This window comes from Tauraco erythrolophus, chromosome 16 (assembly GCF_009769465.1).
Source record: "Tauraco erythrolophus isolate bTauEry1 chromosome 16, bTauEry1.pri, whole genome shotgun sequence".
Taxonomy (NCBI): domain Eukaryota; kingdom Metazoa; phylum Chordata; class Aves; order Musophagiformes; family Musophagidae; genus Tauraco; species Tauraco erythrolophus.
Genome location: NC_141480.1, coordinates 16,241,080 through 16,260,078, shown reverse-complemented (window position 1 = coordinate 16,260,078; position 18,999 = coordinate 16,241,080). Strand labels below are relative to the sequence as shown.

Sequence of the window (18,999 nt, the reverse complement as noted above, 5' to 3'; positions counted from 1 at the left end):
CTCATTATTTGCCTGCAGCCCTGTTAGTTTTAACTGGAGTTCATTTATGAATATGAACATCTGATATAACTCCTAAGACCACTGAATGGTTTAGGTTGTTTCACTTTTACTAATTTATGCTATGTCTGTGCTACTTTCCCGTTAAGAAGCTGCCCCGCCGCAAACAAACTTTCCCCCAAGAAAATAATTCTGGAATAGGAGACTGAATGAATCCAGGCCACGTTTTTCTCATCTGTTCTTTATGCCTAAACAAACATGATATTTGCATGGTCATAAAGAATGGTGTTTGACTAGACTTGCCTGCTCTTCAGAGATCACTAACTTCAGTGAGGCCAAAACGGTCTTACGAACACTGACAATCAGCACGATCTAGAACATCTTTTAGGTTGCTCTAAGAGCTTGTGCTCTTCCAAGCAGAAGCCATCTTGTAGAAATTCACCCAGAAGCAGAACAACAAACAACTTTGAATAACTGATACTGACACTATATGCTTTATTAGTTACTTCCTGAAACTGTTTACTTTTGACTACAGAACTCACAAATAATTTAAATTATTTAATTGTAGTGTTACTCTGTGCTTGCAGGCATCGGGTCTGTATTAAGACAGAACGTACAGCCCTTCATAGTAGTCATGCTCTGCAATCCGTACCTCAGTTGCTCAAACTCAAGCCTTACCAAGCTCCCTTGTCTAGCTCTGTCAAACTGCACATTAGTAAGCAAGAAAGATTCACAGAAGAATTTCCAGAAGGACAAAAAACCCATCAGGTGTGTCAAATCTCTGACATTCAGAAACCATTTGGGGAAAGCAGCACACGCTGACTTAAGCACTAAAGTATGGATGCTTTAATTAATCCGGGGTGAATTTAATTGCTTTAGTTAAGTGGAAATCGGGTTAAAAATGATGCAGAGCATGCTGGGGTGTGTTAAAAACATGACATATGAGTTGGATGAATCGATAAATTAAAAGCGCACAGATGTTTTAATTAAACCCAGGAAAGTTAACAAAGATCACTAGAGACTTTTAAGCCTATGATTAATTCAATTCATTTAAAATACCTGTAGAGATATGGAGATGCCTCCATTTTGGGAGTTATAGAAGTTCTCAATCGATAAGTACTTATGCTGTTCTACAAAAAAAATGGCAGGATTTTTATAGAAATGACTAAACAGCATTAATTACACAATGAATATTTACATTCTTCTGAACACTTAGCAGACTTTTGATTTGGCCAAAATTTATCAAAAAGGTCATAGTTTTTCTCATTGCCTTCAGTGTGACCTTATCTGCCAAAAAGATAACGCTTGCTGTTCCCTCTTCTACCCTTCTACAAAGTATCTATTTCCATTAGATAACTGCTTTGCTTACAAATATTACCAAAAAAAAAAAAAAAATCTATGTAAGAAATATGAACATGTCTTCCCACACTATCTAGCAGCAATTTCCAGAACCACAGCAAATTTTTAAAATTACCTCTTTGGGGTTGATCACTTGATACAAGAAAATCGAATGTATAGACCCTTATAACATTTTTAATAGCAATAACAATGCAGTCTGTAAGAATAGGGAAAATGAAAATTAAGCAAATGTCAGATACATTGGAACTAATTCAGTGTTGGAATGAAAGGGCTGAAGCTAGCGTGAAAATGAGCTTAGACAATGTAGCTAGCCATCGACAAAGACCTAAGTCTTAGTTCTCTAAAGATACTGGAGTCCCAAGGGGGGAGAGAAAAAGGCCACTGTACTGTCTCACGGGAAAAGTCACAAAGAAGATTTTCAAGTGGTATAAAACAAACTACAAATTTGAGATAGAGAGAAAAGAGGACATTTGAATACAGCTAGACACTTGAAAACTCAGCTAGCTGTGCCAGGGTTCAGCTGTCTAGAGGACTGTCTCTTGTCAGTACCTTCTGGATTCAAGACTTTGCCAGTCTGTTTGCTCCCTCTCCACTACTGCAGAAGCTCTGCAACTGTCACTACCTATATGAAAGACTGCAGACCTCCATGCAGTACACTAAGATGATTTGCAAAACGGTGGATTGATTTGCAGCCAATCCAGTTAGGGTCCTCCCTATCTACCACACTGTTCAAGAGCAGCACAGTTCAATTTCTTTTCCATATGCATCAATGCATTCAAGGAAATGGAAGTTACCCCACACTGCTTCTGGTTTACCACAGAAAAATGTGACTGATCAGTTTGCCATAAATTTTGTGCCTTGGAAAATAAAGGGGGGGTGGGGTGGGGAAGAATTCTTTTCTACTTCTCTGCACGATACATGGGATTGGAGGAAAACATAGATGGTGGATACAAATGCCCTGAAAACATTGCCTTGCAATCTAAAACTCGTTTTCTGTGGGAACTAGTAATAGAGAATCAGAACTGTGAAATTCCTGCTTTAGATATAAGCAGTGAAGTTGATAAAAGAACATGCAGAGAAACAAATTTTACTTTCTACCAACAGATGGAAATAAACAGATGCTGAAATCGACTACTGTCATAGGCAAGCATGAAGATCTTCATTTGTATGTCTTGATAACTTCATCACTAGAAAAACTGAGGAGGAAGGGAAAACTAAACTATTTCAGAGGTTTCAGTTGCTATCTCAGTGGAAAGAGCCAGCGAGGAATCAGAGAGACGATGCTTCAAGCTCACAAAAAGCAGCAGTAAGGACAAACAACAAATACTGGAATTATCCTTCCAAACATATGTGTTGTGATTCATAACAGAGAAGCACTAACAGCATGAAGTCATTCATGCATGTAGAAAAAGAAATGAACAAGTGAGACACGTCTTCAAATAATTTTGGTAAGACTTTACGCCATTCACTTGGAACGGTGTAAAAACTATTACTTCTCTGGTAAAGGTTTACTCCGGCTAAAGAGCAATGCAGTAGGTGTAGGATTGTACCCACGGGCTGCGGTATTCAGGGTATTTAAAACCCAGACTGCTTTGGTCTCATTTTAGTTACTACTATTTGCCTTACTAAATTTACCAAACAAGATTTAAATCACAACATGATGAATTGCAGAGTTCTACGTTAGCTGGAGATATTTAAATATTTTTTTACATTTGAATTAGAAATGTTTTTGTTTGTTTGAGAAAGTGAAGGGGGATGACAGCTAACTGAATTTAGTCTCACTCAAATAGGGTCTAAATATATGAAAAGACCTAAATTTACAGGTTCAAATCTAGATATAATGTAGATATGGAAAAAGTCATGCCTATTGAAATCTGAAGCTGTGATTCAGGGCTGTTTCTGTTATTCAGGGATGGCAAACCTGTAAGGATCTCTTAACAGCTGTATTGCTAAAACATGATTTATAATAGTACTTAATCATAGTTGCTTCAATGACATTTACCGTCATTGAAAGGACTCCAAGATGATCCCAACACAACTGCAAAGACAAACTCTTATAACTTAATGAAATAAACAAATACCAGTACAAGTCCATGGAGACAACGCAATCTAAAAACAAAATGTAGATTGCAACACAATTAAATAAGCTAACCAATTAAACACAAAAACAAATTACAAAGCATACATTACAGTGAGCACGGTTCAGCTCAGCAGAGCATAGTCAGAGCAGAGAGCCACCAACGGAATTGGAAGAAACATTTTTGGCTTGCCACAAACTAAGCTGCACAATAGTTTGCATCCTTCATGTATTTGTATGCATGTCCACCTTTTTGCTGCACTGGGAACCTCTTGAAATACTCTATTTATTGGAATCCCATTGAAACAGAAAGTATTTGTGCAAATAGATGCACTGCTGCTGCACAGGGGTAAGAAGGCATGAAAGACAAAGTGAAGTAACTGACAACAGAACGGAGTTCAAAAGCAGCTGTGAGAGATCAAATGAACGTACGCTGCTTCTAATAAGTACGCAAGTATTACTATAATGCTGTTGAAGAAAAAGCCATTAATAAGACTTTACTGTGTTTCCATATATTTTCCATCTTGGACATAAGCAAAGCAAAGTTCCTTATTCTACTAAGTCAATAAAACTTGGTTTCAGTTTGTTGGCTTCAGCTACAGCACTGCCTGTGCCTGTGTCTTTGGTCTCTGAATTTCTACAGGTTGGGTAATGAGTGATCAGATATAGAGGCACTAATGTTCACTGAAATGAGAGAACCATAATTACCTACATGCCCACTTCTTTTTCCCTATCATGTTTTGTCCAGCAGTGGCATTAGCAACTTTTCTGAGTTATTTCCTTCCTCTTTCATTACTGAATTCCTCAACATTCCTCATCTTTTCCTTAATCCTTTTAGCTTTGTCTTCAAAATTTTCTCCTACAGAAATAAGTCTACCTTCTTAGCTACACCACTATCCTGCAAGCCCTTTGGGAATAAGAGTCATACACAATTTCAAGTTCATACGCTGCAACACGAAGTGAGAAACATATGAAAGGGCAAGGCAATACACAGGCACAGATTTGGCTGTATGTTTACTGGTGGTTTAACATAGAAAACAAATGCTTATTAAGTTGCTATACTAGATGCAAGTATTGGGTATATTTAATAACATTAAAGAAATATCTTAAAAAAAATTAAAGCATATTTGCTGCCCTGTAAAGGCACAACTATAACAAACAGAAGGAAGGACGTGCTCACGTCCTTCCTCACGTTAATCCTCACGCTTAATCTACAATGTACTATAGGGACAGTTACATGTTTCTGAAAAGTAATTAAATGTTAGGATGCTAAATGACTTGTGTTGTACCAGAAATTTAACAAGGTACGTGTGGTACAACTCTGGAGTCTAGACTCCCCAGTCCCCTGTTTTTACCCCTGATCTCCAGAAGAGTTCATGAGGATTGATGAGGAAGGCTGCAGACTAGAAACGATGGTTCCTGTATTCTATTTCGTGTTGCACCACTGAGTGTGTGCCTTGAGCCCCTTTTGGAACCATGACCGCTAACAATCAGAAAGAGTTCAGCCTGTGACCCCTTCAGTTCTTGGCTCCTGTTTAAATTGCCAATTAGAAAGAGTTAGAGCAGTGGATTTTGTGTTGGCTCTACTTGTCTACCTGACACTAGATCAAAGCGGCTACCTCATTTCGTGCAGGTAAGCTACCACCTGATAGATGGCAATGACTGTCAATCATTGTCAAAACAGGTTACATGTCCATTTATTTATTCTGCAATTATTTTAGGCACAGTTGATGGCACAAACCCCATTTCAGAGCGTACTGCAATTCCATAAAACTAAGAAAACTGAGGGCAGACAGGCAAGCACTGCCCTGAAAGTAGAACTCACTGGAAGGCAAGTGAGAACATGATCAGTTTTCCAGAAATGAAAAATGTCTGCTAATAAAATATGAGACTGGGAAAAGAAGAAGAAAATTTATAAAAAAGGCATTTTAAGGTACTGAGTCAGAGAGGTGGGAACTGCTGGAGAGGAACACTGCCAAAGACAGCCTTGTCTGTTCAAGTACCAAAATGATGCTTCCACCCACTGTGAGAGAAGATTTGAGTGACAAGCCAGGGCTGTGCTGCTACTGCAGCACATACGGAAGTTGGCACACACACACACATAAACACACAAAACCCAGAAACAAACCCACCCAGAAAGAGATCTAAGAGAGGAGCTGAACATGCTGAATTTTGTCAACTGCAAGAAAGGATGTGAGATATGTGTGGGTGACAAATCATGAATGCAGTATTTCCAAAGAAAAGCACACTTTTTTTTTTTAATGAGTACAGTGTGAGTGATGAGACATGCTTTCATTATGAACACGTAAAATGCTTACCAATAAAGTTGTTATTTCTCTAATTTCTCTTTTCTCTCTAATCCACTACTTCTCAGCAATGCCCTGCATTTTTGCTCTATCACAGTGGGAACACCATCGTTCTACCTGTCATTAAGGTTCATAATCTGGATGTTATTTTTGACTCATCTGTTTCCTTGCCTCACGTTCAGGCTTTGACAGTCTTACAGATTTATTCTGCATTGCATCTCTTCGTCAGAATTCTTGCCCTAGCTTTCAACAAATAAAATCTACATTAAATCAACACCTTTTTCTCCAGCGTTGATAAAATCAGTAGTCTTCAGTCATTTCTGTGTGTAACAGTACTGCAAAAATCATGTTGTTAATCTGTTAATCTAACCTTCAGTACGTGGCTCTTCTTTCCCAGCCCTGTTTCAGGTCCTTTCCTCTTATCGCACAGAACATGAACTTCATGCTCCAACTTCATTTACAGACCCACTTCACCCTAGACTTCTCACTGCTACAATTCTGACTTCAACCTTTCTGTGACTTACAATGCTTTTGAAAGTCAAATTTAAAAATAGCTTTTTTGAGATCTTTCCTATGCTCTGCCTCCTTTGGAGGCCCCATTTGCCCTCCATTACAACATGATGTTATCTATCCGCCCTATTATCTCTCTTTAAAACCGTTTTTTACCACACTGTTCTCCAGAAAAGACAACAGTCACACTGCTGGTGGGTTTTTTTCCCCGCTGCATATCACATTTTTTCCTTACATCTCCACATCTGTCAATCGGTTCCCATTCGTTCCCTTTCAACTTGTCTTAACGTGGTAAATCCCTGGAGGTAAGCACTGTTTCTATTTGTTTTGCTTGTAAAGCACTAACCACAATAGATGAGCTTTAACAAGTACTATTGCTCATGACAATCTCTTTATAATGCCATAAAACCGGCATCTTTCCTATACCATTGCTCCTCGTCCGCTCTTTTCTCTGCCAAATCAATCTGCTTTGGGTACTATCATGTTTAATCCAACCTACTTCACTTGTGTGATCTATAAGCTGTTATAGTACAGATTTGCATCGAGTCACTTGAATGGTACAAGACACACATTCACGAGTTTGACTGTGCCATGGAAGATCTGAAGTGGTGCCTCACCACAGGTCTCATCTCTTCTGTCAGGCTATGAACATGTGCAGGACAGGCAAAGGAGAAAGGCTATTCCATATAATCTTTCACTTTTTACTTTTAAGTCTAGTGATCTTCTGTCTGCTTGCACTATTTTCAGTTCCTAAAATTTCTAGCCAAGTTATGAAGGCAAATATTGTTTTCCTTACTCAAACAGAGAGGAAATACTAACTCCTATACATTACCAGCATGTGTCAGGCACCATTCATTCATGCGGGACACGAGTCCTACAGCAACTAACCAAGTACTGAATTATTCAGCAAGATGCACTCCAAAATTCATGTTTTCCCCACTGCAATCACTCCCAGAACCTCTTATGCCACTCGGAGCATTCTGGACATGGCACTAAGAGAATAGTTTCAAGCAGAGTATTCAATGGACAAAACCCCATTAATTTATGCACTATTGTCCAAGCAATGAGCCTCTGAAAAACCTCAGAGCAAGAAGAGTCCCAAACAACTGAAATTTGAATAAGAACTGACAAAAAGCAAGACTTGCTACTTCTGGCAATTATACCTTACTTACCTAATAATTGTCAGCTTTTCACATTTTTATACAGAGATTAACAGTACACACATAACAAATAAAATGGCTGGAACAGCAAATCCATTAGAATAAATTTAAAAAGACAGACTACACTTTACAGCTTAGTAACTATTCCAAACTAAATTGATGTTGCAAAAGAAATAAAAAGAAATTTAAAAAAACCTACCCTTCTTTTTATACTTATTAAAGTGGCGCCGTCCTTTGCCAGTAAGCCAAAAACAAACAGAATGAAAATAAAATAATGAAAAACCCACACAAGGAGAACAGGAAAAGAAACTGCGAATAACACAAATCTGAATTATTAGAGTTCTTAAAATCAGATTAAAAAGTCAACTGATCAAACATGGTACAAATTTCTGGTTTAAAAAATCCAAAAGCCTTCAACCCATTTAGATTAAAATATTAGACATGTTTCTTATTACATTGCGTAATCAACTAAAAGTATCTGCTAAATGGAAACTTCATGGCAGCTGACATCAGCTACTTGACTCAATTTTTTTCCTTCTTTTACCAATTGGACACCATCTCTGAGCAGGCTACGCTCATCATGTCAGTGTAGAAACCCCATGTGACAGTGCATCGTTTCACCTTTTCAGATTAGCCAAATATGCCTCTGATGCAAATCCTAGTATTTCAAAATACAAAATTAAAGGAGGTTCTGAGCACATTCGCAAAATAGTATATGACAGTGTCTTTGGAAACATTTTTGTTAAAGGAGTGGAAGAGTTGCATGCCCTTCAAAAATACTATGAGATGAAACAAAATTATAGCCAACTCTGAGTCACTTGTAGGAACTCAACTCATTGTAACACTGAACTCTACAAATGGTCAAAAGCAGGACACGATGAAGGAACCCTGCTTGCAGATTTATCACAGAACTTGGCAGTTGAAAGACCAAACTATTATCAGACATTAACAGCGGGAACATTAAGTAAGAAGGACATTTTGATATACTTGGGTGGTTATGTCATAGAGGTTACAGAAAAATAGAGATGAATATAAAATAGTGAAAATACACCAAAGTAACATAATCATAGCTGCATGTCTGATTCTTTAACTGATCCTTGGCCATAGCATCACTTCTCATCAGTAACTCCTACAGACAATTGTGGACAGGAGGTTACTCACAGTGCAGTTTGATTTACAGCAAATCTTCCACTGGCTTTAACTACACACATTTTCTTTATAAAGATACATCTCCATCCACTGAATTATCTTTTGATTATCAGACTTTCTTTTTCTTTATATGTCATATTTTATTCACATGAGATTGAAATGTATCATTATCTTTTTTGTGTGTTAGATGCAATTCTTAATTAGGTTAAACTCCAAATGATTTCAAAAGGAATCATGCCTGAGCAAGGATAGAGTAGATCTGTTGATACTGGCTACCTGAGAATAAGTTATTTCCACAGATAAGGGTGAGAAATAACCCCCCCCCCCCCCCCAGTATTTGGCAAGAGTGTTTGAGAGGGTAAAATTTCCACCACTTCAATCAGGGTTATGAAAGTATATTTCAGTCTGTGGGTTTGGCCAGAAGTTCATCTCTTTATAATAATTTTCATAGTATTTTCCTGGAGCTAATGGACCTGAAGTCAAATCTGTGCTGTCTCTCATAGATTTCCTTCATTTTTATCTTTTAGAACTACACAGATAGAGAAAAGTAACAGAGGGAGCACCTGCGCACAGTCTGCAAATAGTTTGCAGATGACTCCTCTCAAGATTCATTGCCTCTGATGCCCTTAACATCAGCCCTGTAACAGGGGATTCACTGGCCTAAAGGATCATTCTTCATATCTATCAAACTGGGGTTTCACCCAGTGTGAAGCTCTTAGACTGCTGTGTTATCATCGCATGAATGGAGTCCTAAAAGCCATCCGAGGAGCTTGTTCGCATTTCCTCCACGTTCCTCTATTTGTGTCTTACCTTAAAATATTTTACAGTGGAGAACTGAGACATTGAGAGATGTGTTTCTAGGGAAATGATAATTTAAAAAAATCAGATGGAGAGAAAATAATTATCCTTCCATGCTTCTGGCAGCTTAAATATAAATTTAAGATTATGGTAAATGTATATTAAACATGTGTCCATACCTATAATACGCTGGAAAAGATTTAATTCTCTATCTCATTTTACCGTGTTTTACCATGCATACAATCCCTATTGTGATTTCTCTCTTCTGAAACTGCTCTGACATATAATCAGCATTTGAGTAAGTAGAAAAACCTGCGGACAGGAGAACAGGCATGATAGTGCCTGTGAAATGGGTGAGGCATACAGCTCTTGCACCCTAACTCAGCCACACACTTCTGGATATATAGCAGAAAGATGTGGAGGCTATGTCCTTGCCCAGAACTGCGAGAATTCTGTCAACACACCTACTTTGCCATTTTATGTAGCTTTTCAAGCTTCTTTGTTCTTTAGAAATACCATGACGTCTGACAAGAAAACAGTAAGAAAGTTGAAAAGAAGCTTCCAAGAAACCAGTTTTGCTTTTGAGGGGAAAGAGACAACACAGAAAGGACAAAGCAGGAAGCAGAGGGAATGTACTAAGGGGCAGGAGAAGCCTGACAGATACCATTTGACGAGCACCCTATAAAAAAGCCATTTATCTGACATAGCCTGAACAACGTATTTTCTAGCATTAACACAGAACATAGCACAGAGGTTCAGTACACAATGCAGGATTGCTCCACAACTCCAAATGCCAATGAGTTGATTTAATGGCCATGTATGTGTGAAGAGTGGCAGTGAAGCACACAGTCACTGCATGCATACTTGCACAGGTTAACACCACAGAAACGCATATAGCTGTCAACGTGTATTTATAGCACACATTATCACACCATTTACTTTGTAACACACAGATATCTCCTCTATATATTCGCCAAGTGTCTTAATTTCTCAGGTAATCAAACAACATGCATGTGGGATTTGAGGCATTCTTTAAAATGAGTAGGGCTAGCACTGAAATAACATTATTAGCTTTCCAAGGCCCTTGGGGTCTTTTTTTTTTTCTTTTTCTTTGTACTGGGGCACCTTCAAGAGCCAAATATGGAGACACAAAATGGAAATTACTCACTCCAGTACAACTATAACAGCTATTCAAGGAGTATTTCATAGACACGCACAGGTATGCTGGATGCCAGCCTGCTACACCAGTGAAAGAGGTGGGGCACAACAAACTGTCCTCAGGACTGGATCAGGAGTCTAAGAAGAAATGAGCACATTTCTAAGGCCCTTCAAGGCATTTCAAAAAGCTTTCAAACACCTGGCTTTCCCCCTTTGAACACTAACAACCCTATCTCTGTGGAAAATAATTGTAAGCAGATGATATTGATAGCGTGCCCAAATCTTACACAAACTAAGAAGGAAACAAACCGTAAAATGTTATGGTTGTGCTCAGGAACAGCAGGGAATACGATCTAGTCATTGAATTTAGACAATGTGTGTGCTACTAGCTGTACAAACTAAAGAGGTCCTCCTTTATGAATCTTTTCCCTTTGACAGCTATCCCAAACTCTCAGAAAAACTTAGTAAATGCATACTGCCAATCCATAGCTGTCTTTCACATTTCTATTTAATCCTTGATAATCATGCATCTCCCAAGTTTAGTTGTTAACGTTTACAATTGACATTTAAGAAAAGGTTTATTTTCAGACTTTATCAAGTCCTACTTATTTGCCTAAAAAAGGCCAACTTCCTTTGGTCAAAGAGTAACTGTATATGCAAGAAAGATGCTATGTACTAGAAGTAAGGCTCAGCCAAGCCAGACCATACACTATTTGCTATCAATGAAGATAATCAGTCTTCTGTTGCAGATCAGTTAATGATTATCAGAAAGCATTGATAATTCATTCACTTTTACAGAAAATAAATATTTTCTGCCATTTCTGCCTACTGCCTTTGATACAGAAAAAGTTGTAGTTATGCAAGCTCATCAGCAAGGTAGCAATACTTCCACTTGATCATATTTAACTAAGAGATCTAAGAAAAACCATGCATATTGATCTATTTGAGTCTAGCTTGGACCCATGCTAACTATCAGGCACTGTAGATCCATATATCACAAACACACACTGTGGCTATTTGTAAACACAGGGAAAATTATACCTTTAGCACAATCTGCTCCATGAAATCCTGGAAAACAGTGGCAGACACCTGATACACACTCGCCATTCCCATGACAATTACGTGGGCAGTCTTGCACTGAATCTGAAATACAAGAATCACATTAGTTGGTTCCTATTTAGGCTACAAACACTTTGCTTTATTTTTCTTCAGTTTACGTTGTCTACAATACTTAGAAGAACAATCCCTAATAATATTAACACCACAAAGTCCAGGTGAAGCAGAAAGGTACCAAGTTATATGGCAGCACGAGCACTTGCAGACATCTAGTGATGTACTAAGGTCACATCTTAAGTCTCTGAGCACCATTAGAACTCAAAGTCTTCTGATAGTGCTCAAGTTCTCTGTTCTAACAGGTAGACAGGACTGACTCTTCAGACCTCTACAGCTATGTTTGAATTCATATTATGTAGCAAACATAATGCTTCACCAGAAAAATCGACAGTCTCCCTTTTGCGATGAGACCAATCTTGCACAACCACTCTTCCTTGTGAAACTGATTATCTCAAGAAGTGTTATCTTTTCCTTCTACAGACATTTAAAGCCTCATTAATTAATTTGAGAGAAATATCTGCTGAACATGACAAAGAGAAGCTCTTTTGCTCCAGCAAATATTGTTTATCCTTAAAAAAAAAAATAAAAAAAGGTGCAAGTAGCTATGGAAAAGGATGAAGAAAAGGTCTGTAAAAACAGAGGACAAGGTTAACAGTAGCGTTTAAGTGACCGACTGAAGTGTTGATGATCTCAGTAATCTGAGAAGAGTAAGCACACCAGTGTGATGATAACAGTTCAACTATAACAAAATACTTATTTTCCACAATTTCTGTTATTCTTTGGATAATATATACACTACTTTGCATAATAAAACCCTAGACGTAAAATTGCAATTTTGAAATTAATACTTAAAATCACTTTCATTTAAAAGCTTTTGGATTTCAGTGCAACATATTTTCAGTACTGAATTATTGGAACAAAAATCTAATTGGAATGTTGCTTCTCTTCACTGTTACTCCCTGTTGCTGTGGGATCTGTGGTTCCCAGCTAAATGACTGTCACTCCCAGACACCAAACAAATAGCAGCTGTACAACACAGAATATGAATTTTGGGTTTGGAACTTTGGTTTGACAGAGTATTTTTCTGTCAAATCAAACTGAAAGGAGGGAAAAGATTCAAACACAACTTTAAATCTAATTTCACAGTTGCAGGACACAATAAAAAAAACTCTAAAGCAAATTTTCAAAGCTTGGCCTCTTGCAATGATTCATATAAACAATGAAAATAAAAATTGAAATGTAATGCTCAAAGATAGCAATTTGTCCCATAAAGAAGCTTGTCTATGGATTTATTCGTTATTTTGCTTCATGGCACAAAAAAGCATTTTCTATGTATTCAAAATCATGGTAAATTTAGTATTGTCTGGGAGTTAACACCATTTCTGTTAGTCTTTCTCCTCTTCCACACCAGAGAAACTTTCAGCTGTCTCAGATCCTTTGATTATGAAACGTCTGATACTAGGTGTGTGTAGAAGACCCTCTGACCTGGATAAAACACTATACTTTTCTCTACATTTCAGTCCAATTACTATTATTGCACTATCAAGTAGTCTACCTGACTATTAGACCTTTGATGCTCTTGAAAGCTGTAGCCTAGACCAGGCAACTCTTTTAAGGACAGCTTATCATATCTGAAGGTTTTCTAAGCAGAATAGGGGCATAACAAGATACAAGCACAAATGTTCTTGGTTTTGGAGAAGCAGAAAAAGTCTTCTATTGGTGAATATGGCAATATATATATCAACATGCATAGCACCTAGTCATTCTTACAAAATCACATATGAGCTATGGAAGAAAAATCATTTTTTCATCTTAACTGAGGTTAACAGAAACAATTATATTCATACTTAATGACACAGTATTGGCTATCCTCCTACACTCTTTGGGACTTAAGCCAACAAACTTAATTTTTTACTAATGTAAAAGATAAAAATTAAGCTTCATATCATTAATCAGGCAAGACTGGCAAAGACCTTCAGCTATTTTTCATCCAGCTTAAAAACTCACTTGGACTTTTTGCAGTTAATCTCCCTAAACTACAGGGAGGAATTACAGATTTTATACAATATAGTGTGATTTAACACTTCATCAGCCAGGATGGAACAGCACACAGACTATCAGAAATTTTTATGCTACTGTGACAAGATATTCAGTAAAGTTCATAAAGGGTTTCAAAGTTCAATAAATCTTTGATAAATCTTTAGACACCGTTTGATTTTCAGTTAAATGGAACTCTATTCTTCTAACAAAAATGCGAGCTTCTCAGTTCATAGGCTAGATGTTCTTCTGCTCTTGATTCCACCATGTTGAGGACATGACCCGCTATTAGGTGAGTAGTAAGCTGTAAGACAGCATATGGCTCATTAACTGACCCAATTAATCTCTGAGGTGACTTCCAACAATAACCTCATTCACAGGTGTCAGCTTCTTGTGCTGTCTTTCCTAAGATTAAACAGCTCTCTCATTGGATACTATTCCACCTGGGTGTAAAGAAGCTTTTTGGAAGAAACAAATAATATAAAAATGACAGAGACAAGGGAGTGGAATATTAACTGGGGAACGCTACAACCCAGACTGAACTATCTGAGTCTTGTTTTCCAGAAATAAACTCAAGATTTATGGGAATGCTAAAATCTTAAAAGAGAAACCAGAAAATTAAAATCAGCACCCCATTACAGACCTCTTGACAGAGTGAAAAAATGCACAACTTAACATAAGGATAAACAGGCCAAATACTGAAGACTGCAATAAAAGTATTATGACTTTAAGTAAGGGAAGGTACAAACAGAGGCAAAATGTTCAGCTTGTGGAGATACCTACCCAAAATAACTGTACTGAAAGAGACCACTTCTTTGTCCTTGCCATCGTTGTAAAATGCCAGGTGCCACAGACCCACATCCAAATATTGAACAAACACAGCCTCATTCTGAACAAGGGTCTGAATACTTCGACGTTCCCGTGGGGATTCCACCACACTCCATTTCTCTTTACCATCCAAGCGTTCCATGAAATCATACTGCAGGATAAAAACACAGGAAAAAAAAGAAGGGAGGGGAAAAAAAAGAACACAAACAAACAAAACCCCAAACAGACCTGAATACAGAATGATAGTGCAGCTCAAAATCTCGCATTATATTTTTCTCTTCTACATTGTCCCAAAATAGTATTTCTGGAAGATATGTCTACATGAAACTAATATTTACTAGTCGATCATGGAACACACAGAGATTCTGTGACTCATCCTTTACTTAAACAGTAATATAGGATTATGCACCTTTACTCTGCATAGGTGATCAAAAAATGTACAAATGGTATTTCTTGACAGGCTGGGTTTTGAGAAAGAAGTTGAAATCAATAATTTGACTCATCAAATTTTAGGTTCCTACACAGCTTTAAAAGCCGGAAACCTTCAACCTATGAGACACACCCCCTTTTCTAAGCCATCGCCTTCAATAAATTCTTGCTGCAAGAGGAACAGAAGTCTCAGATGTAGCTCCAGACATATAATTGAATGGAAGCCCCCAGAAGGTGAAAACAAACATGAACAGCACAAACAGGAAATGTGTTTGCCTAATGTTAGATAATTCAGCACCCAGTAAAAATACACTGTACAAGTTTTACATCATAGAGTAAGGGTTGCTTACCTGAGTTTGTATGTGGAACAATCACAGGCAAGTAGGATACAAAAACCAGAGGGAGCATGGAAAGGAATAACACAAATCAAGTGACTGAAGGAATTGAACTTATATTAAGGAAAACTGAGAGTTTCTCATTGGATGGTTTCCAAGTAAAGTAGAACATTACATTAATCTTTGGAAAAGGGATAAGACAGAGCAAGTGATTATTTAGAGTGTAAGAGAGATGGCACCATTAATGGCATGAAACAAAAAAAAAAAAAAAGGAAAGAAATAAATTTTAGATAAATGTCAGATAAGCTTCCCACCTATTAAGCTCAGTAATAGCCTCCCAGCGGAGATGCCACTGCATCACACAATTAAACAGGACTGGAAGAAATATTGGTTAATCTACAACAGGGAATAACTCTGCATAACAAAGCAGCTGGACTAGATGTCCTAACAGTCTTTTTTCCTGTCTTTAATATCTGTGATTCTGGAGCTCTCAAGCTGATGCTATGCCCAACTTACTAAGTCTCATAGTCCCTATCTAAGGGAAGCCCTTAAGAAACAACAAAACCAATATATCTAATCTTTTGATTGTTGTATAACAAGTCCCCTATGAAAACGCATCTTGTGTTAGACACATTTATCTGTGTGGGAGTAGATAGAGATAGATAGACATGTCTAAAGAAAGATGCATGTGTTCAATAAAATATAGTAATAGTATGTGCTTCCTTGTCAGTCGTTTCACCGCATTTCCCTCCATTATCTCTAGCACATACAGTCTGTTGCGACAGCTCTGAGAAAACATACACCTTCACTTGCTTTCAGTTTAAATAGAAAACTTGTAATCTGGCATCCTAAACAGACTAAACATTCACAGAGGGATGTCTTGTAAACTGTATTCCACTCATTAACAGTGACTACTAGCAAATAATATACAATATGCAATAAAATAAAGATTCTCCCTTCTGATAGAAGAGACAGACAGATGAACTGTTTTAACACTTTAGTGCCATGCTACACATCTATCAAACTGGGGTATAAAAGTTGACCTTTCTATTTGAAATTCTGTAACAGTTACATATGAGCAATATAGAGTCCTTGATACACTTAGCCTTACAGCAAAGCGAAAAGTATGGAAGTACTCTTATCTTCCTGTTAAACATATTGAACTGACATCAGTATGCAGCCACAAAGGAAATCCATGGCAGGGTAGGAATTTGAGCACAGGTCTACTAATGCTGTAAGCTATTGTCACAGTAAGTGCATTAGCCCCTCTTTCCAATGCCTTTAATTGTGGGAAAGAGAAGAAGTGGAATAAAAAGTTTCACTGAACTGTTCATACCAGATTGTCATCCATTTGAGCCTTTTTTTCACGCAGGATTTTTGCGGGAGAAAGTAAACCAGGTAAACTAGTATGCTGAAGCCAACACACCCAGAGATTTTGAGAATTCTGGCACATCAGTAACTTCCAGAGTATCAGAGGTGCCAAACACACATATATCTCTCTCTTAAATCAGTGACATTTGGAAATATTGCTAAAACCTATCGTCTAACAGTCAGAGGTTAAGGACAGACTCATCACCTCCTTGGGAAATGTTATTACTCGGGCAACATCTCGGGAAAAAGAAATCTTGCTCTTCAGAACAATCGTTCACAAAGGGTCAACTAAGGAAGCAGCAATAAAAGCTGACATTTCTCACTGGCAACATGCTGTTCGTCTCTGCTTGTGCTGGCAGGTTCCTCTGCCTCCCCTCTGTTTGATGCTGATTCTACCTCATACAGTAGAGAAGGCTCAGCAGTTGGCAAGATCGAAGGGGAAGAGTATTCAGGCTGAAACTGCTTGAAGTAGTTTTAGCTGCAGAATCTCTTTGCACAATGATGGGGTGTGACCTAGTGAGAGCAGGTCCCTTGGCGTGACTGCCCATAAGGCTACAAATTTAACTTTGGTAAAGTTAAGAATGGTATTGCCCCTCTTTAATCAAACTATGAAGAACTATTTCATGCTCAGGCAAAAGCAAATAGCTAAATCTGAATAACTTTATGAACGGTGAAGTACCGATGTGAATTGATACAGAATATAACAATACATTTTTGTCCCTCTTTGGATTCCTTGGGACTGAGGAAAAAAGAAGGAAGAAAATGTATCTGCTGGTGGTTCCCGCAGCGTACAAATCTTAATGTGTCAGCAAGTACCTGGTATATGGACCCCAAAATCTAAAAGCCCTGACTGAAGAGTCAGTGAGATGATACTGTGAATTCGTAACTGGCCAAGATTCTTCATATTGTCGGCTGAATCACCATTTTGCTTCTTGTGGCCTTGTTGATTTCCTGATTTACCACACTTGCGTGATTAATTACTTTTATATAATGTTGTGTTGAAGATATCACTCTTGCTTTAAGGCTACTTATTGACAAATATGCACAGATTAGAAGAACCATCTAGGAAAATAATGAAATTACTTTCATGATCGTTAAGAAGAAACTATCCTAGAATCATTAAATGGTTTGGGTTGGAAGGGACCTTAAAGATCATCTAGTTCCAACTTCCCTGTCACAGGCAGGGACACAGCTAGGGAATTTTTAGTCTAACACACACAACCACTAAGGAAGAGACAACTAAATCACATGAATTAGGGAACAGATCTGTCAAACCAAACTAAATCTCTGAAGTAATTCAGAAGTTTCACCGACTCTCTTTTTTTTAATAATCCCTTATAATTCATGGCTTCATATCGAAAGTCACACCAAAATAGCAAAAACTGCTCAGAAATAAAGTGCACCAAAAATCCCACAGGGCTACATCTTCAGAGTTCAATTTTGCAGGGGGGAGTACTTACTATGATTAAAGCTCCATATAAGCAAGTGACTTGCCAGCCTACTACTTTAAACAAATTACAAATTCATATTCTCAGTGAGTTTGTTTATTTTTACTACACAGCACACCAAAAGCCTACTGCATATTTTTATTTACAAACCTAAATCTCATACTAAGTTCTTTCTGGGCAATTTGTTTTTATAATTTCTCCATTCAGTGTTTTCTAGCCTCTGATATATAATATTCATAGGCTAATAAGGACTTTCTTTTTCCAGTAACCACGGGGAGTCAGCAAAAGAGTTTTGGAACTTTACGTACACAGCAGTGACCACATTGCACAACGCCATCCATACAGCACAGATCCACCGAGCCCAGCTGCATACAGCACGGCACAGCCGAGAGAGCTCGCAGGGCCAAGACTGAAAACGCAAAAGCCTGCATAATCTTTCTTTTTTTCTTAGCTTTGAAACTATGTGCATGCCTCCACAAAATCCCTAACAGTGTCTGAAATTAGGAATTGAAAAGAAAGATTTTTGGAGCTCTTGTCTTAGCAATGGATGCATCTTCAAAAGGGGAGGGGAGAGGGGGGCAGAAAGAAAAACATGTCTGGCGTTGTGGCTAGCAGTTGTCTTTCTGCCAAAGTCTTGTAAGGCCTAAGCAGCCAAGAAAACATATGTCAGGGAAACTTGTTTGCAAAGTGCTTTAAAATTAATTCTTCATAAAATCCAGTTGGTAATTTTTCATTAAAATACACCCATGAAACATCTGATACCCACAGTGACAGCCAACCGATTTGTTTCAACGCTTGAATGTGACGCAACACAACCAGTACAATGCAGCACAGCACTCAGTAATAACAGCACAGTGTCCATCGGATAACTTTAAGGTGGTCAGAGCATCTAAATGTATTTAAGCACTGGCTAAAACCCAGAGT

General features: G+C 37.9%; 1 protein-coding gene across 5 annotated transcripts in view; it reads right to left on the bottom strand.

The window, feature by feature from the left end:
* The window catches only part of TENM2 (teneurin transmembrane protein 2), a 523,826-nt gene that overhangs the window by 92,459 nt on the left and 412,368 nt on the right, over positions 1-18,999 (bottom strand). For 3 of the 5 annotated variants that reach the window (XM_086621661.1, XM_086621662.1, XM_086621663.1), the window contains 2 exons: positions 14,448-14,643; positions 11,556-11,657 (listed from right to left, as the gene is read on the bottom strand). In XM_086621661.1, the coding sequence (XP_086477787.1) occupies positions 11,556-11,657; positions 14,448-14,643 (298 nt within the window). Of the gene's footprint in view, positions 1-7,608; positions 7,642-11,555; positions 11,658-14,447; positions 14,644-18,999 lie in introns of all 5 variants that reach the window. The other 2 variants (XM_086621658.1, XM_086621659.1) reach the window with 1 other exon arrangement.